General features: G+C 31.2%; 5 protein-coding genes and 1 long non-coding RNA gene across 12 annotated transcripts; 2 read left to right on the plus strand and 4 right to left on the minus strand.

The window, feature by feature from the left end:
• The first annotated feature begins 4,017 nt into the window (after positions 1–4,017).
• Positions 4,018–5,620, plus strand: LOC111279311 (uncharacterized). The gene is made up of 2 exons (XM_022866334.2): positions 4,018–4,094; positions 4,356–5,620. The coding sequence occupies exon 2, from the start codon at positions 4,356–4,358 to the stop codon at positions 5,409–5,411; it is 1,056 nt and encodes a 351-aa protein (XP_022722069.1). The 5' UTR covers positions 4,018–4,094; the 3' UTR covers positions 5,412–5,620.
• Positions 5,621–6,248: 628 nt separating this feature from the next.
• On the minus strand, positions 6,249–7,283 carry LOC111279878 (membrane protein PM19L-like). The gene is made up of 3 exons (XM_022866941.2): positions 7,046–7,283; positions 6,793–6,970; positions 6,249–6,695 (listed from the first exon to the last, which is right to left on the minus strand). The coding sequence occupies exons 1-3, from the start codon at positions 7,170–7,172 to the stop codon at positions 6,467–6,469; spliced, it is 534 nt and encodes a 177-aa protein (XP_022722676.1). The 5' UTR covers positions 7,173–7,283; the 3' UTR covers positions 6,249–6,466.
• Positions 7,284–8,591: 1,308 nt separating this feature from the next.
• LOC111279309 (uncharacterized) lies at positions 8,592–11,313 on the minus strand. 4 transcript variants are annotated; one of them, XM_089756677.1, is made up of 5 exons: positions 11,093–11,313; positions 10,331–10,428; positions 9,656–9,726; positions 9,213–9,348; positions 8,592–8,956 (listed from the first exon to the last, which is right to left on the minus strand). In XM_089756677.1, exons 2-5 carry the CDS (start codon positions 10,371–10,373, stop codon positions 8,820–8,822), a joined length of 387 nt encoding a protein of 128 aa, XP_089612803.1. In that variant the 5' UTR covers positions 10,374–10,428; positions 11,093–11,313; the 3' UTR covers positions 8,592–8,819. The 4 variants fall into 4 exon arrangements, with proteins under 4 accessions (XP_089612803.1, XP_089612802.1, XP_022722063.1 ...); XM_089756676.1 differs by lacking the exon at positions 10,331–10,428 and having other exon boundaries at positions 10,968–11,299; XM_022866328.2 differs by lacking the exon at positions 10,331–10,428 and having other exon boundaries at positions 8,592–8,905; positions 10,968–11,204.
• A 3,329-nt stretch (positions 11,314–14,642) lies between these two features.
• Positions 14,643–16,199, plus strand: LOC149510831 (uncharacterized). Of its 4 annotated transcripts, none has more exons than XR_016334806.1 (4): positions 14,643–14,742; positions 14,904–14,980; positions 15,103–15,776; positions 15,853–16,199. It is a non-coding gene; the product is annotated as an uncharacterized LOC149510831 (long non-coding RNA). The 4 variants fall into 4 exon arrangements; XR_016334807.1 differs by having other exon boundaries at positions 14,904–14,972; XR_016334809.1 differs by having other exon boundaries at positions 14,671–14,742; positions 14,904–14,951.
• Positions 16,200–16,288: 89 nt separating this feature from the next.
• On the minus strand, positions 16,289–17,934 carry LOC111279881 (uncharacterized). Its single transcript, XM_022866944.2, has 2 exons — positions 16,930–17,934; positions 16,289–16,742 (listed from the first exon to the last, which is right to left on the minus strand). The coding sequence occupies exons 1-2, from the start codon at positions 17,346–17,348 to the stop codon at positions 16,577–16,579; spliced, it is 585 nt and encodes a 194-aa protein (XP_022722679.2). The 5' UTR covers positions 17,349–17,934; the 3' UTR covers positions 16,289–16,576.
• Positions 17,935–18,077: 143 nt separating this feature from the next.
• Positions 18,078–23,567, minus strand: LOC111280181 (glutamyl-tRNA(Gln) amidotransferase subunit B, chloroplastic/mitochondrial-like). Its single transcript, XM_089756590.1, has 10 exons — positions 23,452–23,567; positions 22,297–22,982; positions 21,739–21,947; positions 20,797–20,937; positions 20,486–20,689; positions 19,767–19,964; positions 19,287–19,355; positions 18,739–18,855; positions 18,554–18,644; positions 18,078–18,416 (listed from the first exon to the last, which is right to left on the minus strand). The coding sequence occupies exons 2-9, from the start codon at positions 22,925–22,927 to the stop codon at positions 18,564–18,566; spliced, it is 1,650 nt and encodes a 549-aa protein (XP_089612716.1). The 5' UTR covers positions 22,928–22,982; positions 23,452–23,567; the 3' UTR covers positions 18,078–18,416; positions 18,554–18,563.
• Positions 23,568–23,620: the final 53 nt, after the last annotated feature.

Genomic DNA, 23,620 nt, shown 5'->3' on the forward strand with positions numbered 1-23,620 from the left:
TTTGAGTTATTCTCCTTTCAACAATCTAAATTGAAGACTTTTTTTTTTTATTGAAAAAGATTAATTTCTTGGAACTTTTAGTACTTTAGTTAGGATCTCACTTGAAGTGATGCCAACAGTTAAAATTATATATTGTTCCAAAGTAAGTATTTTGACAAGACAACATGAATTTTAAGTGTTAATTTGGAGCGGTTAACATGTAATTAAAATTGGAATATGAAAAATACGAGTTTAAAAGAGTTTATGCACATAATATTTTTTTCAGTCAGGATAAGTATTAAGATAGGAGATTTAAGAGTAAATTAAAAATTAATAAAAATGAAAAAATATATACTAAGATTAGAATGATTACCACATCTTCATTATACAATTATATTTGGATTCAACATTTGAGTTGGTTGTTATCCATAGTTGTATGGCAAATTAAATATAAACAAAATTGAACTGCAAATTTGACTTAAAAAAGTGTTTAGGGTATTGGCCATAGCTATCAATATAGGCTGGTAAAAAGAATTTGAGTAATTTTGGATCAAACATCAATGAAAATGATCATACTTAATGGACTAACATCAATAGAAAAATGAGTCAAATTAAAATCTTTCCTTTCACTTTGACTATACCTGTCATTTTTGTCCCAAAAGATTAGAATATAAACAGTGGCCAATGGTGCTTGTGGGAATATATATTTTGGATTCGGGACCTAACTTTGATGGTAAACATGATCTTTGTATTTCCTTTTCAACATTTTTTTTCATGATTTTTCAGAGTTACCATTTTGAAGGACCTAAATTTTGACATTTAACATGCTTTTGGCATTTCATTTTCAAGACTTTGGATGTTGATGATGGTCCATAGTCATATCCAAATTCAATTTCAAATGCTCATTATGAGATAAGCTCATATTGTGTTCTATATCAAAGACGATAAGCAATTTTTTTTTATAAGTTTACTTGATAAAACCTTACTTCTAAATAATATTTCTCAGGTTTTTTTTGGTAGCATACTCTGATATTTCGAAATTCGTTCTCATTGCATTAAAGTTTCTTGTTTCACGTCAAAAACTTTTGAATTTCGAATTAGTTCAAAGGGTAAAGAGAATGCATTTTTTTATTTGTTGTTTGGATTTAAAGTCGTTGAATAGCTGTATAAAGATAATTTCTCATAAATTCATTAAACTTGACATAAATAAATATATTTGGATCAATCCAAATATATATATATATATTTATTGAATAAAACTCAAAAACCTCCACAGTTAAGTAAAAAAAAAATAAAAAATTATCCCATTTAACTTCAAAAACCCTTGAATTCTCGAGGTTTCAATGGCTTTTGAAAAAATAAGTGATTCGAACAAACGTAATAAGGAATCATTCTCATCGTATTGCCATGTCAAAATATCTATAAAATTTATAATTACTTCTAGCTTTATACTAATTATTTTTCCTATGTTTACTTGATAAACTAGAAGAGTGAAAAACCAATTCCTTTTCAATATTATTTAGTTTCGAATAAATTAAATTCATTCTTCTAGATAAAAATCTTGAAGAAATCATTAAAACCAAACTTGCTCTCGCCAATCTACTATATATATTTTAATCACACTGAGGGCTGCTAGGCACTACCGACTAAATTGCAAAGAATGTCATAAAAAAGTCTAAAACTCCAATTAGAGATCATCTAAATAAATGGTTTTTCTTTCATCCTAATCTCTCAAATGTAAGTGCTGAGTTCAATGAATGAACTTTGACCTCCAAAAAATTAGTATTGCTTAGGCAAAACCCTTCTTTTTTTTATCCCCACGAGTAGACAAAGATTTTGCCCTTTGCTGCTCTGAGTCAATCAGTCAACCTTGGGCACATATATATATATATATATATATATATATCTATATATATATATATATATATATATCATCTCTTTTACACGCCTCCCTTAGGATTTGGGTAGGTGCTAAAATTGGGTTATGAAGACCTACCCCTAAATAATGGTAAACAAAAACTCATTTCATTTTCATCACCTTTAAAGTTTTCATCATCAGCTTGATAAAATTTTCAAGTGTGGGAAATTGATGGCATTAATCATGATGATGAACTTTCTCAGCTGACCTCTTCCCATCCATTACCTAACATGAGAAAGAGACAAAGAGGGAACACTTTTAATCTGAAAACAACAATATTAGCACTAGACAAAAAGCACCCAAACTTGGCAAAAAGATTTTATTAGTAAAATAAAATTATGGGTATGTGTCATTTTCATTCTACATAGTATATAAAAGGGTAAAGAATATTTTTAAATTATAATATAATAATAATTTAAGTTTTTAATATTTTATTGTAATTAATCATATTTTTTATTTTTTATTTTGATTCAAATAAATTTTTAATTGAATAAAATTTAGTAACATGGTAAAATTAAATCAATCAATTCTCAAATTATAATCAATTAAACATTTAAAAAGATCTTAGAGAGAGGGAAAGAAAGAGAAAATAGAGATAAAAAAAGAAAAAGTTTATTTTATTTAATTTTCTTATATATATATATTAATTGTGTCATGTGATAAATTTTTATCTATTTTATTGATATTACATGAAATTTTAACTTAGTTGATAAAAAATTTAATGTGTTAATTTTTCATCCAAATAAAGAGTTAATTATATATAAATAAATATTGAAGAAATTAATTAATTATAATAAAAAATAAAAATTTGTATAACTTTAACTTAATTGATAAAAAATGAATGGTGTTAATTTTTTCATCCAAATAAAGAGTTAATTATATATAAATAAATATTGAAGAATTTGATTAATTATAATAAAAAATAACAATTTGCATAATTTTTTAATTATAATTAGGAAATTTTTTTTACCCTTTAAGGTAAAAAAAAAAAAAAAAAAAAACGAAATATCGCTTGATTCCCAAATTCACCTTCATTGAAAATTTATTAAACCAAGCTCATGCTTTAAAAATTATCTCTAAACTCGACTTGGGTTGGGTGCCAACCAAACTCATATAGTTTGATCCTGTACTGTGGCAGTTGCACACCTTGAAGTCCAAATGTACATTAGAGGGTTTGATTTTTTGTCTATGAATCCTTTACTTGCCTAATTGGCTAGGATAGAGTATACAGATTATTTTATAAAACGAATCAACGGATTTTGGCCCAAATGATAAGAGATCTTGTTTTTCAAGTGTCTCAAATTTATTAAAAAATAATAAAAAATAATTTTTTTAAAAAAATTTATTAAATTCGACTTAAATAAATCTATTTAGATCCATACAAAAAATTTTAAATCTTTATTATATCATTCTTTCTGTTCTATTATTTTTATTTATTTATTTTAGATATCTCAAAATTATGTTATTTTTTAAATATATAAAAATTTTATTTTATTTTATATTTTAAAGTTATTTTTTATGATTCTTTTTATTTTTTTATATTAAAAATTATGAAATTTTAATTTTATAAAAATAATTTAAATTTTAATATTAAATATATTAAAATCAAAACTTTTTTGTTAAATTCCTTGAAAATTAATGCATTACAAAAGTTTGAAGATAGAATAGTATAATTTAGTATTATCAGTATATTTTAATTCATTAAATTTTTTTTTTATACTTTCAATTTTGATTGATTTTTGGATAAAAAGTAAATAATTGAAATTGTTCATGAAATATTTTTTATACAAAATAATAAAATTTTATCAATTTTATTATTTTTATTTAAAAATCAATAAAATTGTATAAATAATAAAACTCAATAAAATTACAGTATAATAATAAAATTTAATAATAATTCCTAATATAATAATAAATTTGATCTTAATCCTAAAAGAACACAAAATTTGAACCAAAATAAATTTATCTTAAATTTACCAAATTAAACTAAAATTAAAACATTTAATCTCAAATTATATTGTTACGTAAATTTTATTAAAAAAAAATAAAAAAAAAAACTCTAACTTAGCTGCCCGGTTCAGCAAAACTGCCGGTTCACCTCTTCATATAAAAGGCTCAATTTAAAAAGATCCTCTTGTTTCCCAGTAACTTCCACTGTTTCTAGGGTTTCCGGGGAACTCTCATTCAAACTCAAAAGGTACCTCTCTCTGCAATTGATTATTTTCATTCTATATTTCGTCAAAATATTAAGCTAATTTTCATTATCGTACCTATATATATATTTTTTGTATATAAGCTGATTAGGAAAACCCAAAATTTTTGTTTTTTTCTTTTGAATCGTTCTGAATTCTTTGATGTTAATATAGTGTAAATAATTAGAAATTAGAAGTTAAATGGCTGCTGAATTGTTTCCTGATTAAAAAAATATTTTTTTTGTTAATTTTTAATGTTTATGCAGATGGGGAAGAAAAAGGAAAAAACTTTTAATGAGCCCGAATCGACAGTTGATTTAAAGTCAATGATTCATGAAAATGCTTTGTTCTTTGACAAATTGGTTGAGTTAATCCCTGCAAGGTTTTATCTTCCAGATGAAAAAGATAAACCTTGGTATCAGGGTCTTAGCAAGGCCGAAAAGGCTTCTGCCAAGAAACAATCAAGAGAAAACATTAAAAAAGCCCGGAGAGATAGGTTAGATCCTGAGAAGTCGTCGAAAACGACTCTCGATTTGTTGAAAGAGAATTTGGAAAAGGAGAAACTTAGTAAGGAGAGTGATGGTGAGGAGGAAATTGAGGTTAGACCTATAATGTCTGATTTAGACGGTGCTGAGGAACGGGCGGTTACTTATGAAGAACTTAGGCAAAGGCTTCGTAGGAAAATCGAGGAGCTTCGTGGTGGGAGAAATAGTGCGGGTTCGGATAAAGGGAAGAAGAGGAATGAGAGGAATGATAAGAAGGGTAATGTTCAAATGAAGCGAAAGAGGGATAGCGGAGTCAAAGAAAAGAAAGGTGCTACTAGTAATGATAGGGATAAAGTAAAGAAGGATATGGAAGAGGCTGCAAAGGAACTTACTTTTAGTCATGTTAAACTTGGGGATGAGGAAAAACATGGGAAGAAGAAGAAGAGAAAACTTTCAAAGTTGAAGGAGCTTGAAAATGCAATGAAATTAGAAGAAGCTAAGAAAGATCTTGAGAAAGGTGAGGTTATTGCGAGGAAGCAATCATGGAAGTCAGCTATGGATAGAGCTGCAGGGATTAAGGTTCATGATGATCCAAAGTTGTTGAAACAGAGTATACAGAAAGAGAAGAAGATGCATCAAAAGAATGTTGAGAAGTGGAATGCGAGAGTTGAAACTAAAGAGAAGTTGAAAGCAGAGAAACAACAGAAGAGGTCAGAGAATATATCAGAGAAAATTCACCAGAAGAAGATGCGGCGGATTGCAAAGAGAGAGAAAAAGCTGTTGCGGCCAGGGTTTGAAGGTCGGAAGGAGGGTTTCATTAATGAAGGGTCAAGCTGAGGTTCATTTCTTTTAATTTTTCCATAGCCTATGGGCTCAATATGTCTCTTGACTGTTCCTTTTTGATAGAGCTGTCATTAACATCATATTATTGCTCAAGGAAGATTACATGTTACCCTTCTTTATTCTACCTAAAGAAAGTGGATCAATTATTCAAGAGCTGAATTTGGATTAATATACTGCAAAATGCTTGTGTTCTGATTGTTTTATGGTCCTATCTCTGCCCTTTGAAAGTAGTCTCCTATGAGCTTCAGTAATCTCAATTTATACTGCTTCTAACATAGCTAATTATTATTCTACCCCACAAAAAAACCATTGCTAATTATTTGGGTGCTTCGTTTAGACAAATATTGATAGAAAAAACTATTGCACGAATGGATCAATGTAGAATGGAAAAGCACTGCTTGTGTAAATATTTCTCTTGTTACATGGCTGAGTTCCTTGTGTAATTTGGGCATAAAAATGGAATAAGGAAAGAATTTAAACTAAGGATTTGCAAGGGATTATCCCATGATTCCCATCAAACCATGGAACATCATTACTTGAAAGAATATTTTGCCAAAATCCCAAAAACTTGGCAGATGTTTCTTGTTTAAACACAAATTAAAACGAGCCTTTCTGACAGTATCTTCTGTTTTCAAGTATGAAACTTGAAAACTTGATAAAGGAGGAATTGGTTTTCTATTGGAACCTTTGTTTCTGAAGTTCAGGTAAATATCCTTTCTATCCAATTTTTCTTTGATGAGGCACTCTTGCAGGTCTAACTGTTGGTGATGTTTAATGTCAAAAGAACATATTTAATTGGTTAAGTTTGTTAAAATTTTAAAGCCATTGAAGTAATGAATCTCCAAATAACCATTTAAACAACTGAACCACACCAAATGTACCATTAGAAAAGGCCAGAGTCATTGAACATTACACACCAGATATGCTGCAAATCCATGGCCACATACACCATAGGAACATGAAAAGATCGGCAACTCTATTTACACTACTACATTTAAAATGGTAATAAGTTCATATTGAACTGATCAACTCAAGTAAACTATGTTCCTTCAAATCCTAGACCCTACCATTGCGGGGCCAGCCTTGGGCTCATCTCCCGGTACACGGATGCCATAGTCAGCGTCTTGGTACCCTGGTCCATACCTGCTGCTGAACAAACCGGCATGGATCAACAAGACATACAAAAGTTGGGTGAATGTGAGGATTATTATGATTGCTTCGAGTATTCTCAGTCTCCATCCTCTCCACCCTCCTATGTTTATATGCTTGCAAGCAAACCTGCAAACAGTTTGGGCAAAATCATCAATCTCTTTGTAAGATGAAAATGGAGTCATTGGAATTATTTCATAGACGTATAATTGGTAATCAAGTTCACCCAAAGGCTAATGCAGTCAAGGCCAAAGCAAGTAGTGAAGATGACCCTGCTTCAGCTAGACTATCAGTTCTCCAAGACCTGATATGGCGCACTCCTGCAAATTTTGATACTATGCCTGCTACAGCAGCCAAGATTGCAAAGGTCAGGAAGAAACCAGTAGCTCCATTTCCCCCCATACCTGAAACATTTCCCTTGTGTTAAAATCAACCATTAAAGATCATGGCTTAAAGAGATAAAAAGGAAAATAACTTACTGGGGTGAGCAGTCTGGCCATTGATATACCTATTAATACACCAGCTAGCAAATCCAAGCACAATAAAATACATGACCAAGTTCAGAAACAGCAAAGGAGCTGCTATGTTCCTTCCTACTGTAGCCATCCTAATGTTCTCTTCCCTCTCAGACAGAACACGAGAAAAACTAGACAAACTCAACAAATTTTCCTGTCTTCAGCTTAAGGATTTTGGGTAAGGACAAGAGAGTTTGGCAATGGAGGGCTAATATAAATAAACTTAAAGGTGTCAGGAAATGTGGCATACGTGTAAAACAGTGAGGATTTGCATGGGAGAAACCTGATACAGGTGGAAGGACACTTGTCAAAAATGGTGTTTACATTTCCAATGATGTCTTCTCTCTTGGATTCTCGAAGCTTTAGATCGCAGACGGTGTGCATGCATCTCCAGTGTTTCAGATCGAGAATATATTATTATCCATTCCATCAATTTGATCAGCTTCAAAGTTCTTCTCGTCCCATACCTAAACAGTCAATGTGTCAATGATGATGTAATAGGAAGAAAATAAATACCCACAAAATTGAGGTTTTTCCTTTTCATGGAGGCGGTTGTTTAACAAAATTGGGTTTTTTTTAAGAAAAAAAAAAGGAAAACACTAGTAAGAAGTTTTGGTATTTTTATTTTCACCTGGAATATGAACAAAAGAGTGAAAAACTTGTTGAATGTTCTGCTGCCATTGTAACACACTAGTAATAGCCTTGTTATCATATTAAGCAATTGTTGATCTCTAGTCGATCACTTCATCTGCAGGTGGGGATTGGACCATGCATCTAATACTGTTTTCCATCTGGTTCCTTTAACTTTTGGTCCTCATCATTCTCTTAAGATGAGTAATTGGTTGATTCAATCGATTAAATTTAAAAAAATTAATAATTGAATTAATTAATTTTTATTCAACAAATAATCGAAGTGATTGAAATTTTTTAAATAATTCGACCAAAATTAATTTGATTTGGTTGATTCAGTTAAATAATCAAACTTTTTATTATTTTTTTCTTTTATTATGAACAATTATTTAATTTTAAATTTAATCTAATAAAACTCAAATTTAAGTCAATTAATTCAATCGATTTAATTATTAATTTTAAAAATAAAAAATCGATTAATTTAATCAATTTAATTGATTATTACTAAAATCAAATTCATCATTTTTCATAAGTTTTGATTGATTTAATTGTTTGAATCAATTTCTGCTCACCCCTAATTCTCTTTGAATGTTGCTGCAAACGTGACAATGGTGTCAGATAAGATTTTTCCTATCTGCTGTTGGGGTTTTATGTTTTCTTCCATTAGTTCCCCAGCGGTTAGAAAGAGGGAAATTGATGAATGAAAATTTTGGTAGTTTATGGTTGTTACTGCTGCAGTGTGCTGCAGACAACAGTTTATGATCTTTTTACCGGACCATTGAAATGAAGCCTTTCTGTACATGCTTTTCCACGGCAAGTACCTTATGCATTTGAAAGCTTTTGATAATATTCTGGTCATTCAAGGAACTCAGAAAGAATATGAACAGATGTGGAACAAGCACTTTTATTCTATGGTATCATTCCATCATTTATTAACCAGATGCACTATCACCATCTCATGAAGCACCAATCACAATCCTGGGTAGTTCAATGGCGCTCCACATGAACAGTTGGTTATATCTACATGTATAGCAGTAATTTTTTGTAACTATATCAATTTGCCTATAATTGATGACTCTGACCCCGAATTTTACATCATTAATAGGGGTTAAGCTTGAGAGGTGACTGTTCCATTTTTCTCCAGCTCCCTCTGTCTGGCTCGCTCCATCTTCCTTTTCCGCCATTCTTCTAGAGCTGCAAAATTTATAAATTTAAGTCGAAGTGCCTTCACAGTTCGGCGTATAACTGAAAAAGAACACTGAAAAAGAACACTGCAAAAGAGTAACTAGAAGAAAATTTTGCAGTAAACATGCGTCATTAGTATCAAACTATCAAACTGAAGGATGAAGGTTTGCCTGAATCCTCCACGTGGAATCCCAGATTTAACATATCAAAGAAATAATTGAATGCGAAAGAAATGATGATGCATCATCATCAGCAGGAAGTTTGATATTAATTTCATAGAGAAATCATGTTTTCCAAGTGAGAAACGGTCGGTCACCTTTCAAGCTGGCAGCATCATTTACAAAATGGAAATCCTTTAATCTTTTAGAAAGGTCAACTGCGGCAGTCTGTTTTGCATCATTTGACTGGACAGTTTTTGGTTCTGCATATGCCTCTTGCTGAATCTCCTTCACCTAAAATACCCGAAGATTCAACCATGGAAAAAAAAAAAAAACCATTTTCTGCATATGGACATGTTTAACAAACATTCACAGCTATTCACAGCTAATGTTTGTTTCTTACAAACATTAAAATGCAAGACATCCATTTTAATGGAACTATGCTATTCAAATATTATAACCTGATAAATCGAATGTGGTGGCGAAAAAATGATAAACTAGATACTAGCAAATTTTTATACATCACATTGCTTTATGCTTTGTTGAGTTTAACCAGACCTTGGCATGAACAGATTCAAGGTTTAGAGTCTATGATACATACTCTTTTTATCAGTTCCAAAGGTAGCATCGCAAGGCGCATCTCTTGAGATTCCTTAACGTAATTGAAATCAGCTGCATTGAAAACATTAAACAATATACTCTCCTCAGACAAGGACAATCATAACAGAAAATGATAAAAACAATATTTCAATTTTCCTTTGTTCAGTAAATTGTTCATTTCGTGTGAACTCCATCCAAGAGGGATAGATGCAAGATGGGCTTTCTGACAATGGATTCTCTCAACAAGAAGCCCCAAAATCAGTTTTCCAATAGATGGTCAAATTACAAGAGAGAATCTGTCCTGATAAATGAAGTCAAGACAGCGACAAAACTAAGCTGAGGATGGATCTGGTGCAAAATACACTAACCACTAAAGCCAAGTTATGCATTTAAAAGTATTCGATTTCACAAGATACAGCATGATTGTATCCCTATGAGGGAATTCAAACCTGAATGAAGGGTATTGGTTAAAATCTATGATGATAATTGATTCAGTTAAGCTGATATGTATCCAGCTAAAAACGACCATTGGAAAAAGAAGCAAACAGGTGAAAGGAGGCATTTAATCCTAACAAAGGTTTCAACACTAAAGAAACATTTGGATTTGATGCCAAATCAAAACCAAAAAAAAAAAAAAATGAAAGAAGGATCCAAAAAATGGATTGAAACCAAATACCTGCAACTCCTAATGCAAAAGCCACAGAATTCCCAAATCCCATTAAGCAACATCAACAAACTTCTTCTTAGAAGTAGGAAAGCTTTGGAAATTACTTTCTGAATTAATGCATAAACCAAATTCAGCTTCCAAAACCCCTAAACTATCCCAATAAGACTTGCAAATTTTAAACACACTACACAATGACAAGATACGAAATCGATAAAAAAAAACACACGATTTAAAATTTTAGTAAAAATCATATATAGATTTGCTAAAAACCAAAAAATATGTTTTGTATTTGGTGTGTGCTACACGACAATTTTCATGTTTTGCCCTTGTAAGACATGAAGAAGACAGGAAATTGGCAGGTTTAACCCCAATTCACAAACAAAATCTTCCACTTTACTTCCATATCAAAATCCTAAAGCCCCAAAAAAAGCAAGAGATCAAGTCATTTATAAATATATAATTAAATACAATCCTAATCATGATCCCTTATCCCCATTAAACAATAAACACTATATTTAACACAGAAGCAAAATTAACAACTACCCACGTTTAAAAAAAAGTCTTACCACAAATATCCAAAGCCATTAAACCAATGGTTCAAAGTAAAGAAAGAGAAATAAAGAGAGAAACAATGAAGAACAGGAACCTGAATTGGGTTGGATAGAGGAGAGTTTGGTACGAGAAGAAAGAAACCATTGAAGCAAGAAGAGAGCAACTAAGATATTGAATATATTCAAAGCTATGGTCACACATTTGAAAGATAATCTCAACCTGCATGATTGCTTTATCTCCATTTCTTTCCCCTTGTTTCTTTTCCTCTCGCAGTCCTGTGCTTGGTCCTTAGCATCATCAGCTTCGAGCTTTATTGCTAAAGTTTTATGGTTAGGCCACTTGTAAGGACCTCTATCGGTGAGCGTCACGCTTGCTAACTGCTACATCATTACCGCGTGAAATACACTGATGATAGATGTCGTGGACTTCTATTTTAACTTTTAATGTGGTCCGAACTCCAAACTCCAAACTCCAAACTCCAAAATTAGTCAAACTGCAACAATTGCTGGGTTTATGACTAATTATGATATCTTTTGACTAAGGAAATAGTACCCGTAAATGCTGCAGAGATTATCTGAGATATTAAGTTTAGGTTTGGCACATAAAAGATAAGTTTAGCGCGTAAAATTAATTAAAAGATAAAATAGGATCACTTTATTTAATATAATTTTATTATATTTTATCATAATTTTATTTATTAAATACGTTCTAAAACATATGCATTAATGTACCTTTTTTTTGTGTTAGAATTTAGAGATAAAAAATAAAAGAAAAATTTAAGAAAAAATTTTTTGGTTTAAAAAATTTAAGAAAATGAAGATTAGAAAATGGTGTCATCCTATTGGTAAGGTCGACTTGCAATGGATCAGCCACGTGTTATTTTTACTTTTTTTTTATATATTTAATAAATTATTTATTAAAAAAATCGTGATTTATTTGATATATTGATTAATAATTTTTTTAAAGTTTTTTTTTTTTTGTTTTTTAATTCATTGTATAAATCTTATGTATTTTGGCTTTATAAAAGATTTTTGTTTTCTCATAAGAGCAGGGCAGTTATATTAATTTTGGTAATTTTATTTTTCACCAAAACTTACCAAATGCCAATTTCTTTTTTTTTTCTTTATATATATTTAACAATTATTTTTTTATTTTTTTTAACCCTTTTAATGTTAGCCCCTCTGTTTTTCTTTTTTTTTTTTTCTTGCTTTTGTATTTTTATTTACTTTTTCTTTGATTTTTTAATCAGATAATCTAAAGGGTATAAAAGAACCCTCAAACTATAATTAAAAATTATTCAAACTCCTATTTTTTATTACATTCAATTAGCCTTTTAAACATTTATTTGCATCCAATTAAACTCTTATTGGGATAAAAAAAATAACATTAAGATAAAATTACATGTGATATCAATAAAACATATTAAAATTTCCTATAATACATTTAATATATGTGAAAATTAAATAAAATATTTTTTTCTTTTTCTTTTTTTTCTTTACCTTTTCATCTCTAAAATTCTTCTAAAACTTCAATTGACTATAGTTTAAGGGTTGATTGGTTAAAACTTATCAAGTAACTAGGTTTTGTCCATTAAAGATTTAATTGAGTCAAAATAGATGATTAAGGACTTGATTTATTATAATAAAATATTAAAAATTTAAATGATTATTGAATTATAGTTCATGGGTATTTTTGACCCGTTAACTTTTTTTTTTTAATTTGGATCGAATTAAGAGGGATAAAGTTTTTTTTTAAAAAAAAAAACTTGATAAAATAGAAAGTGTGTTTACGGTATTTTATCTCAATGCATTTCAAGATATATATAAAATATTTTTTATTATTAATTTAATTTTATATTTATATATTACATTAATAAAATTATTATTTAATATCTTAATTTTAAAAAATTAATTAAACTCAATGAAATTATTTAATATTTAAACTCTATGAGCTCATTTTTGTTTCGTTTTTTTCTTTTTTCACTTTTTTTATTTTTTTTTATATTTAGATTTTTATTCTTTTATTAGATAAATTTTATAAAAAAAAAAAAGGGTCAACGAAGGTGTCCACATGTCACCCCATTTGATTTTTTTTTTACCTTTTGCTTTTTTTTTTTTAATTTGGTAAATTTGCAAAAAAAAAAAAAAGATTAATAGGATCACAAAACAAAAAATTTTTAACTTGCAACATCATCCAAACTCTTATTTTTTATTGCAATCAATCAATTCCTAAAATAAGTATTTACTTCAATTAAACTTTTATTTGGATAAAAAAATTAACACCATTAATTTTGTTTTTACAAATTAAGATAAAATTCTACATGACATCAATAAAATAAATTAAAATTTGCCACATGATGCAATTAATTTATGTGAAAGTTAAATAAAATAAATTTTTTTCTTTTTTTTACTTTGTTTTCTCTAACTTTTTCTCTTTAAGATTCCTCTAAAAGAGTGTTTGCTATGAGGTGTTTTATTTAAAATTCATAATGATTTACACTTAGTAATTATATCATCTTGTTTTATAGTAATTAAAAATCTTACTTGGCAATGATCTTAAATAAATGAGGGAATAAGATCTTTGCTTTGGGAAGTTTTATGATTTTCAACTTAAAATATGGAAAAAATTTTATCACTATGAGAAAATAATTTTCAATATTATTTTCTAACTAATTTCTCTCACAAAATATATAGTTAATATTATCCAAAAAAGTTGGACACCAAAAATTTTAACAAGTTGGTTTTTTTAATCACTTATTCTATAAAAAAATGCTCTAATTTATAAATTTATATTGACTAAAAAAATAATTTTTTTAAATAATTTTTTTAGAAATTTTTTTATCAAAATTAATTTATATTTTTAGTTTTCTATAAAATAATGTTAAACTATTTTATAAATTATTTATTCAATAAGTATTAAATATTTTGCTTTTTTTGCAAGGTTATTTTGGAGATATTTTGTATCATATGATTTATTTTTTCATAAAATATTAAACACAATGATTTTAAAAATATTAGTAATTTAGAATATTGTATCAAATATAATAATTTAAAGTCACGAGTGATCAAATCATATCGGTGATCTTATCATCATGGTGATTAGATTATCGTGGTGATTTAGAAAATGATATCATATACTATCTAAAAGTTCAATTGATTAAAAATTAAGAGTTGATTGATTAAAGCTTGTCTAGATTTTGTTTATTGAAAAGTTCAATTAAGTCAAAATAAACATTAAAGGCTTAATTAATTGTAATAAATTATTAAAAATTTAAATAATTATTAAATTATAGTTTAAAGATATTTTTAACTCTTTAATTTTTTTTTTTTAATAAATTGAGATCGAGTTGAGAGGTATCGAGTTTTTTAAAAGAAGTTAGATTAGATTGAAAACTTATTTAAAGTACTCTATCCTAATACATTTTGATATATATACATATATATTATTAATTTAATTTTATATTATATATATTATATTAATAAAATTATTATTTAATATTTTAATTTAAAAAATTAATATTTTAAACTCAATAAAATTTTATAATATTTTAAACTCTACCAACTCATTTTTGTTTCACTTTTCACCTTTTTTTTTTTTTAGATTTTAATTTTAATTTTTTATTAAATAAAGTTTGTGAAAAAATAAGGTAAATAAAAATGTTCACATCTCATCCTATTTGATTATTTTATCTTTCGCTTTTTTTTTTAATTTGATAAATTTGGTAAAAAAAAATAAACCTATTAATAAATTAAAAAAAAAACCCATGCTATCCATTTAATATATTTTAATCTTGATCTTCCCGATCCTACCGATGAAGATATCCAGTCTGCTAAAGCTTTGCTTGAAGCTTGGACAAGTCAATGCCACAGGTAAATTTAACACCCTTTTTTTTGTTCTATCTTGAATGGAAATTTTTTATTTTTTATTTTTAAAAGCAATGATGTGAAATTTTTGGTTATTTGCTTTTGGGTTTTTGGTTCTTTAAAAGAGATTGAAACCTTTAGTAATGGTTTTATTTTTATAATTACAGGGTTTGGTGGCAATTTAGCAAAGCTTGTTGTTAGTGTTCCAATTGCATGTAAATGTTCAACTCTGGCGAGTAAAATGGTTTTTTTTTTTTTCTTCTTCTGTTTCCTCGTATTTATCATCAATAGTCTTACAATGTGGTTCTAATTTATGGGTTTTCTCATTTTGGTTTTGTTGCTTTACATTTACATGACCTCCGGTAGGTCTTCTTGTTAACTTGCTGAAAATGGTGTGGAGTTCCTTTGCTGAATGATCCTATCCAAGTGTCAGTGCCCTGTCTGTCTATGAGGTTTCATTTGTGGGAGCATGTTCTGCTTGAAACTGAGAGGAGTCTTCTGTTTTGGTTTGGTTTGGCAAATTCGGTTCAGATTTCAGACGAACATAAACCATGGATTGCAAGTGAATTCTCATTGTTGATTCTAACTAGGAATCTACTGTCCACAATGCAGGCTGGGACTATAAATACAGTGCCTCCCTGGTCATAATACACAATTCACACTTCTTAAAAGAAGAAAAACTCGAAGAACAAAGCATTTGGGTTCCAAGAATTATCAAAATATTGCTCTTCGATCTTATTCCCTCTAAAGGAAAGAGACCAAATCCGTTTGTTCAAGATCAAGTCAACAAAACCCTTGAAGCATTCAAGAACAAGTCTCAACGACCTTTGAAGAATTCAAGAACAAGTCTGCCTAACCTTTGAAGCGGATTTTGCATTCAAGATAAAGTCAACAAGACCCTTGAAGCATTCAAGAACAAGTTTCGAAGATGAATCCTCTAAAATTTGGTTCAGATTTCAGATGAACATAAACTATGGACTGAAAGTGAATACTCATTGTTGATTCGAACCAGGAATCTACTGTCCACAATGCAGGGTCAGGTTGTTCTTTATTTTCTAGGACTGACTATTAGGGGATGTCACTGCTGAATGCTGATGCTGTGTTTTTTCTGGACAGGGTGATATTCATGGTGGGATTCGTCTTGTTCTCTTGTGCTGTACTTTATGTTGTTTCAAAGCGTATCACCATACTTTTAAGTTGCAGAGGACAGTTACTGCAGCCATGATGGCCGGCATGGCTGGCAAATCAGAGGGTGCTCGCAAAGCTGTAGAAGATGGTCTTAACCGTGCTCAATTTCTCGACAATGTAGTTCCCCTGGTGGGAATCGCATTACGGCAACCAATGCATTATGAACTTTGAAGTGATGTAGTTTTTGTTATACAAACTAGATCATTATCCATGTAATATATCGGTTTTATATTTTTCTTTTTTATGAGAAAAGAATATAGTTTAAAAAATGTTCTATTGATGAATGATCCAAATCTTCATGACATGGAGATCTGCATTCAACTTATCATACATTGTCCATTTTAATCCGAAGGTTTAAAGCTTGAAAAAAAAAAAAAAAAAAAGGTGATGATTTCAGCTGTATCTCACTTTTTCTGAATATGGCTGCAAAGAGCAAGTCCTTTCCAAATTCCAAATATTTACAATTTGTATGTACTTCAAAACTGAAGAAAAACATACATACGGAACATTTTTAATCACTACAGAGAAGGAAAAGAAGGGATTGAATTGAAAAGTTAGCAAACAAATGACAAATTTGTAAGATATAGCGAGATCTGGTGATAATCAAAAGCTATGACCGATCGAATGGTACTTGATTAAATGTAAGTGCAAATTATGCCAAAAGCCAGAAATTTTTATGGGTCTTCGAGTTGAGGACATAGCCACCATTTTGTCCCTTTTTCTGCACTCCAACACAGGTGCATGGGCTGTTGTCAATCAAATAATCTGCTGTGTCTATCAGTTTTGGTCCTCTCATTGGCCCGCTAGGCAGCCTATATCTAAACGTTCCCAACAGTTATAGGAAATTTAGGAAGCTAAGAATCAACATAAATATGCATATTCATATATCGAAAACTTTTGATTACGGGTCGATTTGGATTGGAAGTGAGATTAACTAAAAAACTTTAATCATATTTACCATTGATGCATGGGAAAAGAAGTAGAGGAGAAGGTTAAGAAACTCACCCAAGTAATGCTGAAGAGAGACTCCGCCTTTGCCCAATGATAATGAGATCAATTCCTAGAGCTTTGCTCTTAGAAAGGATTACAGTAGCCTTATCCTTGCCATCCATGTCAGTTTTTTCTATACGTACAGGGATGTTAGGCTGAGCAATTTCACATGCACGTTTCATTTGGTCAAGAAAATCTATATCAGTTGAAGCTCCTTCAAGGACGGAATTAGGAGCTGTGGCAGCAGAAGGAAAACTTGGTCTCCTTAGGAAAGTAGAGAATGTGTTTTTCCATGAATTGGGGTTTTCAATATGAAAAAGAATCAGCTCATCTTGTTCTAGCAATGCATGGGAAAGAGCATATTGGAGGGCTGCCGCTGAGTGGGGAGTCGGGTCAGCTACCACCATCACTTTTCGTGCCGGTGGAGTCACCATCAATGGCCACAGCCAGCAGCAAAAAGCATAAAAAAAAAAAAAAACAAACCACCACTACCACCACGACCACCACCAAGAAAGAGAGGCTTGGGATTGAGGTAAAAACAATAGCATGTAATATGAGGCTGTCATCTTCGTTATGAGCTTATGGGGGAGTTAACCATATTAACCAATAGTCAGCTTTAATTTTGTGATTCGCAAGTTAGAGATTGATGGCTTTGAGCTATTTTTGTGTGCTAAATTTAGTGAATGCGTAAGACCTGGTCAATGCCAGCAAAATCTTTGCTAACGAACAAAAGAAACTGTTGACAGAGCGAGGAATGTTGTTTTCATCAATTCCAAAACAAAATGATCAGGCTGGATCAGGGTAGGGTTTCATTATATTTCCTGAAACATTTTACTAATCCCATTTTAGGAAGCATAACCAATCCAATGGCATAATTATTGGTAATAGGATACAAGCAGAGGTATTTGGAATAGAGAATTATTTGAACTCAATTTGCTGAATAACAGCTACTCAAGTAATAAATCAAACTAAATTCAAGTATTTTAATACTTAATTCAAAAATAAAATCTAACTTTTCGGATCGAATTGGAGTTAAATAAATTATGAGCTGAGTTCATGTATGAAAAATGAAATTTTGTTGAGCTCGAGTTTTGAAATTGCACAAAACTCAAGCTTGGCAAAAGTAAGTTGCTTAAAATACAAGATTATATTTAGAACTCATCTTACTAGCAAATAACTCCTCTTATCTGCTAATAAATATCAGTAAAAAATACAAGAGAAATCTGTCAGTCTCTGCATGCCATTCGTTCATTTTAATTGGTATATATAATCCTTAATCACAAAGAAAAATTGTCGAAAGAGAGAGGATAGTTTTATTTAGTCCACAGAATGGTGCCAAGTATTATATGAGCTGAGAATTGAAAACTCAGCAAATGACTCAAGACTTCCATCTTCGTCCTATATTCACAAGCAGAAGTTGTATGGCAGCTAAGATGTGAAAATTTTATCAGTGGAGCATCACAAACTCACATCCCATTAGCCAAACTTAATCCATTATCAGGCTGAAGAAAGGAGAGATAAGAAACAAAAGCTGTCAAGAAAATTTCGTCGAAAAGCAAAAATGTGTACATGCACATGCATCTGTATTCACAATTCATTATCATTATTTTTTTAAAAGGATCAATTCACAGGCACCTACCATAAAACTTTCAGCTTTTGGCATTTAATTTCTCCAACAGGATTTTGTTCAATGTGCCAGGGTTTGCTTTGCCTTTTGATAGTTTCATTACCTGCATATGATAACTATTTTCAGAGGAAGAATACAAGGCACCAATAACTTCATACAAGCAAACGGAGTGTAATTTTCTTGTAAATTTAATGTACCTGCCCAGCAAAAAACCCTTGTAGCTTAGTTTTCCCACGGCGATATTGTTCTAGCTGCTTTGGATTCTCTGAAAGCACTTTATCTACCATTTTCCCAATCTCAACAGGATCTACTATCTGCAAAGGTTGGAAGTTATCTTCTGAAATCTCTATTAACCATTATTTCAATCACAATTGAAGAAATTACATATCAGCTTATTTGAATTTGGGTGAATATGATATCTTCCTCTTTATATTACTTAATGTGACTCCAACTTTACCAATCTATTGAGGAATGAGAAAACTTCGACAGTCAAGCTCAAGCCAAGGTCAAAGATTTAAAGCTGCAGTTTAGCACATAAGCTGGTAATCTAAAGTTACGTCATTCACCAAAAAGTTTTGCTTTGTTCACACCAATCATGGGTACACTCCTGCTCAAATTTCTAAACTATCCTTCCAAGTTCAAAGTTTTCAGGACTTACAACTAGAACCTCACTTCTGGGTTAATCTTAAGAGACATATATATATTTATGTTTAAAGGAGCTTAATAGGCAAAGTAGCAAACTTACCTGAACAAGGTCCTTCTCTTCTATGAGTCCCTTGACGGTTCCACCTTTGGCTAGCAGCTCAAACAATATCTGCAACATTTTAGGAGAAATTGTCAAAAATAATAGAACAATAACACTTCCAAAGAATAAGGAGTTTATAAGTAGAAATAAGTTGAAGCATTTTGAGTCCAAAGTTTAGTTCAGTTGGTTCATGCAATCACTCTTAAGAGGTGGCATTCAGCAGGTCTGGGATTCGAATTCCACCACTGGCAGGCAACCCCTTTCCCTCCCCTAGGCTGTGGCCTCCTTTGTACCAAAATAAAATTGAAGCATTTATTTCTCACTCATTTGTACACAAGACAGTATCACTTCCAAAATATATACCCTAAAGCTATCTTGTAAAAATATAAAAATGTCTCTCCTAATATCTGCAAATTGAACAGCAGCTGTCAGACTAAAAATTTTGAGCTGTTTCACCCAGTAACAGAAGTAAACCTTTACCTCTTTCCCAATCTTTCCACTGATAGTCCCACCTTTAATGAAAGCTATCAGCTCTGCTAGCTCTTGTGGTGCAAGTTTGATCTCTTTAATGGACAGCTTTTCATTTTTCATAAAGGCAGCAATATCGCCCATAATCCAATTGGCAGCCAGCTTTATGTCAGCACCACTTGAAATAGTTGCATCAAAATATTCTGCAACCTACGACATTAATTATTTGAAGAAGAAAACCCAACTTAGATAATTTTTAGTTGATCCCAAACAGGATAAATTAAGAAGAAATGCAAGGATTTGAAGTAAAAAGTTAAAGAAAATTCAACAAGAGACAGTCTAAAGGATTGCCACACTACTTACAGAAAAAGGGGAAAAGAAAGATAAAACCTAAGCAAAACCAGGGGTTTGATGGCATAAAGTGATGCATTCAAAAATCATCATAAAATTAGGATATTGGGCTCATGTTGTTAAATTGTTCAGGAGATGAGAAGACAGGAACAGTAGCACTTAATCATATAAGGATAACAATAAGAATCATTTAAAGAGCAAGAAGCTACAATAGATTAAACTTAAAGCTTTTATGTTTCTGTTTAATCCAACAACTCAAAGTGATTTTAATACAAGTTCTCCTTTTTGTTTCTTTAGATGTTGCCATTAGCATTTTGAATTCCTGAATCAACAGACTAATGCTTAACTGGATGATGATGGATAGTACTTTGAGGACTTACATTCATGTCATTTGCCAGGAAAAGAACATCCTGCATGCTCAGGCCCATCTTCTCATACCTATGACGCTTCATTTCTGGAAGTTCTGGCAAAGAATTGTGAATGCTATCAACATATTCCTGAGTGAGAATAACTTCAGGGAGGTCTGGTTCAGGGAAATATCGATAATCAGAAAGTCCTTCCTTTTTCCTCATTGTTACTGTTTTCTACAGAAAGGAACAAAAGTTTATGGAGTACATAAGTAACAATGAAGTGACAGCTCAACCATATATCTTACACTGGCACTAAATTGATATTAAGATGCATCTACAACCTGAGCGCCTTCTTCCCATAGACGAGTTTCCTGTACAATTTGATCACCTTGGCCTTGACTATGGAGAAGTGCCTGCCTTGATATCTCAAAATCAATGGCCCTGTTAATTGAAGAAAATGAGTTCAAATTTTTTATTTCAACCTGCACATGCAATATAAGATTATCTGTGTCAGATGCTGAAAATTTTACTAACTCCATGCTTGTGAGCAAATGTGATAGAAAAATGCATATATCTCAGAACAGGGCCACAATAGCAAAAAGGTATTAAGGCTTAGCATTTATGATCTTAGCTCATTAAGAGACAGCCAGAAAAAGGGGAAGCAAAGTCAGCAATGCCAATCTTCCATCACTCCTCCTGGAATGGTGCATTTGGCTCTGAACATTTTGGATTGTGGCATCAAGGCTTCCTATAATGCCAGTCACCGCATGATCATTCTAGTTTAATCTTGCTACAGTCTAAAGTTTAAGGAAAAACAAGACTTCCTTTCAAGTAATTAGAAACAAACAAAAAGCAAAAAAGAGGGACAACTTTCCCTTTGAAATACTTGCTTTTGTTGTTTGTTCTCAACAATTCTACTGTAAAGTCCATTGAACTTTTAACAAGGCTTGAATCATATCCGACTATTTCAATATGCATATTCAGCTTATTTTAGCTGTTTCAGAATAATCACAATAATCATTAAGCCTTCTCACAACCATAAAGACCAATGATAGCTAACCACCAAAAAATTTTACAACACTAACTTATATTACCTGACAATGACCACTTTACAATTACATCACCCAGTTTGTAGTTCATTCTACTTACTTGTGGGTAGTTGACATTTTAATTTTGAATTATTAAATTTCCTAACTGCAGGTCATTAAATCATTGTTAGACAACATATGATAAACCATAGATCCCACTCCTATAGGCACACAATATTTTAAGCAATTATTTACCTTTGTTCCAAACTCCAATTGTCCAACTGGTCGAATTGATACATTTACATCACAGCGAAGTGAACCTTCTTGCATATTTCCATTACTAACTCCTAAGTATCGAACCACCCTCTGTAACTCTGCTGCATATTCAGCAGCTTCGATTCCAGTTCTCATATCAGGTTCAGAAACAATCTCAAGCAAGGGCACTCCTGCTCTATTTAGATCAACCTGCAAAATACAACCAACAGTGCCAATAAGCGGAAGACAGAGACAGTAAACCTGCCTCCTAATTGGTGAAGGGGGCAAAAAGGAAAGAATAAAGAAATTGCATAATTATTTTCTATTAAAGTGCCAAAAAATGGGATACCACTACACATGCATTACTACATGATAGAATTAGCATGTTAATGAACTTGAGTTAACCCGCAAAACTAATGACTGGAATGCTGCAAGAGTAATTGAAATGCTGTTAGCAAAAGAAACTAATTTCATTTTCAGAAGAAAAAATATAATATACTATATGGTTGTATTTATATTCAGAAAAATAACTATACTTCAATGTTAGAGAAATAATTTCCTGTGAATAATCCCCATTTCCAGAATGAACCAGCTTCCCTGCATCCTCCTCCATGTGAACCCTGGTAATACCAAACTTCCTATGACAACCACCAAACTCAAGAGGAAGATCCAAGTCAATGTAACCACCAGTTGCAATTGGGATATCAAACTGAGATATTTGGTAACCCTTTGGTAGGTCTGGATAGAAGTACTGCTTTCTATCAAACTTTGAGTTTAGAGATAGCTTGCAGTTAAGTGCAAGACCTAATTTTACCGCAAATTCAATCACTTTTGAGTTTAAAACTGGCAAGGCACCAGGCAATCCCATGCAAATGGGGCAGATACTGGTATTTGGTTGGGATCCATAATTGTAAGGACAGCTACAAAAAGCCTTGGTGAGAGTTGAAAGCTGGACATGTGTCTCTATTCCAATAATTGCCTCGTAGTCTCTTGTGATCTTATCAAGTGTTTTGCTCTGAGTATATTGTGAAACTTTGACTTTGGAAGGCTGCTGCTTTTCTTGTGTAGCTGTTTGAGTTTGAGTACTTTTCTGTGTGCAGTAAAGAACAACATTCCTTGTTCTAAATAATGCAGTTGGGTAGAGTAAAAACGGATGGATTTGGATAGTTCTAAATAGTGTGGAAGCCATCTTATTAATTGTTCACTTCAGCAATGAAATCATACAGTTCAAGGACTCTCTCACCCTGCAAAACATCAAACAGGTCATCAGCAAGCTACAATACACAGCCTAAAACAAAAGGAGAGACAAAAAGTAAAAGAAAGGTTATATCAAGCTTAAGACTTTGAACAACAAATTTGATGAAAGATAAAACTTGTTGAATACCCAGTTTGAATTTCAGGCTTAAAACTTGAAAATAAATAAGAACTACATTTATTATACATAATAAATGCCAAGCAGGATTTTCAGTGAAAAACTCAAAAAGGAATGATTTTGAAGAGTACCCATTAAGAAGAAAGGATTTTTAATGCAAAACATAGAAGAAGAATTCCAAGTGAAACTGTCGAGCAACAACATGTTGGTTATTCATTTACCTATTTGCTTGCTTGAATCAGACAAACATATATAAAAAAAAAAAGACAGAACTTTGAAACATATGAAAGGCATTTACAATTTCAAAGATTAAAGGTGCAACTAAAATGGTTCCTACTTACTTGTCTGAGCAACAAGGAGACTGAACTGAAGCTGAGAGGATTAACAGCCCACCAACAGACATCCACATAAACCACAAAAACAAACCGGTAGCAGAAAATTAATTTCCAACTCGGTTCAAGTTGTTCCCTTTATTTAGGAGGCAGAAACAACCAACTAAGCGTGCCGGAG

The sequence above is a fragment of the Durio zibethinus genome, chromosome 27 (assembly GCF_047325235.1).
Source record: "Durio zibethinus cultivar Kanyao isolate XHJ-2024 chromosome 27, ASM4732523v1, whole genome shotgun sequence".
Classification (NCBI taxonomy): Eukaryota; Viridiplantae; Streptophyta; class Magnoliopsida; order Malvales; family Malvaceae; genus Durio; species Durio zibethinus.

Bases quoted from the DNA above. Each gene is read 5' to 3' on its own strand.
- LOC111279311 (XM_022866334.2), top strand. From the start codon at position 4,356: ATGGGGAAGAAAAAGGAAAAAACTTTTAATGAGCCCGAATCGACAGTT.
- LOC111279878 (XM_022866941.2), bottom strand. From the start codon at position 7,172: ATGGCTACAGTAGGAAGGAACATAGCAGCTCCTTTGCTGTTTCTGAAC. The intron at 6,971-7,045 runs GTAAGTTATTTT...GAAATGTTTCAG, and splicing joins TGGCCAGACTGCTCACCCCA to GTATGGGGGGAAATGGAGCT. The intron at 6,696-6,792 runs GTGAACTTGATT...AACTGTTTGCAG, and splicing joins TTGACTGCATTAGCCTTTGG to GTTTGCTTGCAAGCATATAA.
- LOC111279309 (XM_089756676.1), bottom strand. From the start codon at position 11,115: ATGGAGATAAAGCAATCATGCAGGTTGAGATTATCTTTCAAATGTGTG. The intron at 9,349-9,655 runs GTATGTATCATA...CGGGTATTTTAG, and splicing joins CTTTGGAACTGATAAAAAGA to GTGAAGGAGATTCAGCAAGA. The intron at 8,957-9,212 runs GTGACCGACCGT...GTTCTTTTTCAG, and splicing joins TGATGCTGCCAGCTTGAAAG to TTATACGCCGAACTGTGAAG.
- LOC111279881 (XM_022866944.2), bottom strand. From the start codon at position 17,348: ATGGTGACTCCACCGGCACGAAAAGTGATGGTGGTAGCTGACCCGACT. The intron at 16,743-16,929 runs GTGAGTTTCTTA...GGGAACGTTTAG, and splicing joins CTCTCTTCAGCATTACTTGG to ATATAGGCTGCCTAGCGGGC.
- LOC111280181 (XM_089756590.1), bottom strand. From the start codon at position 22,927: ATGGCTTCCACACTATTTAGAACTATCCAAATCCATCCGTTTTTACTC. The intron at 20,938-21,738 runs GTAAATAATTGC...TTGCATGTGCAG, and splicing joins AATTGGAGTTTGGAACAAAG to GTTGAAATAAAAAATTTGAA. The intron at 19,356-19,766 runs GTAAAGGTTTAC...AAAATGTTGCAG, and splicing joins GTGGAAAGATTGGGAAAGAG to ATATTGTTTGAGCTGCTAGC.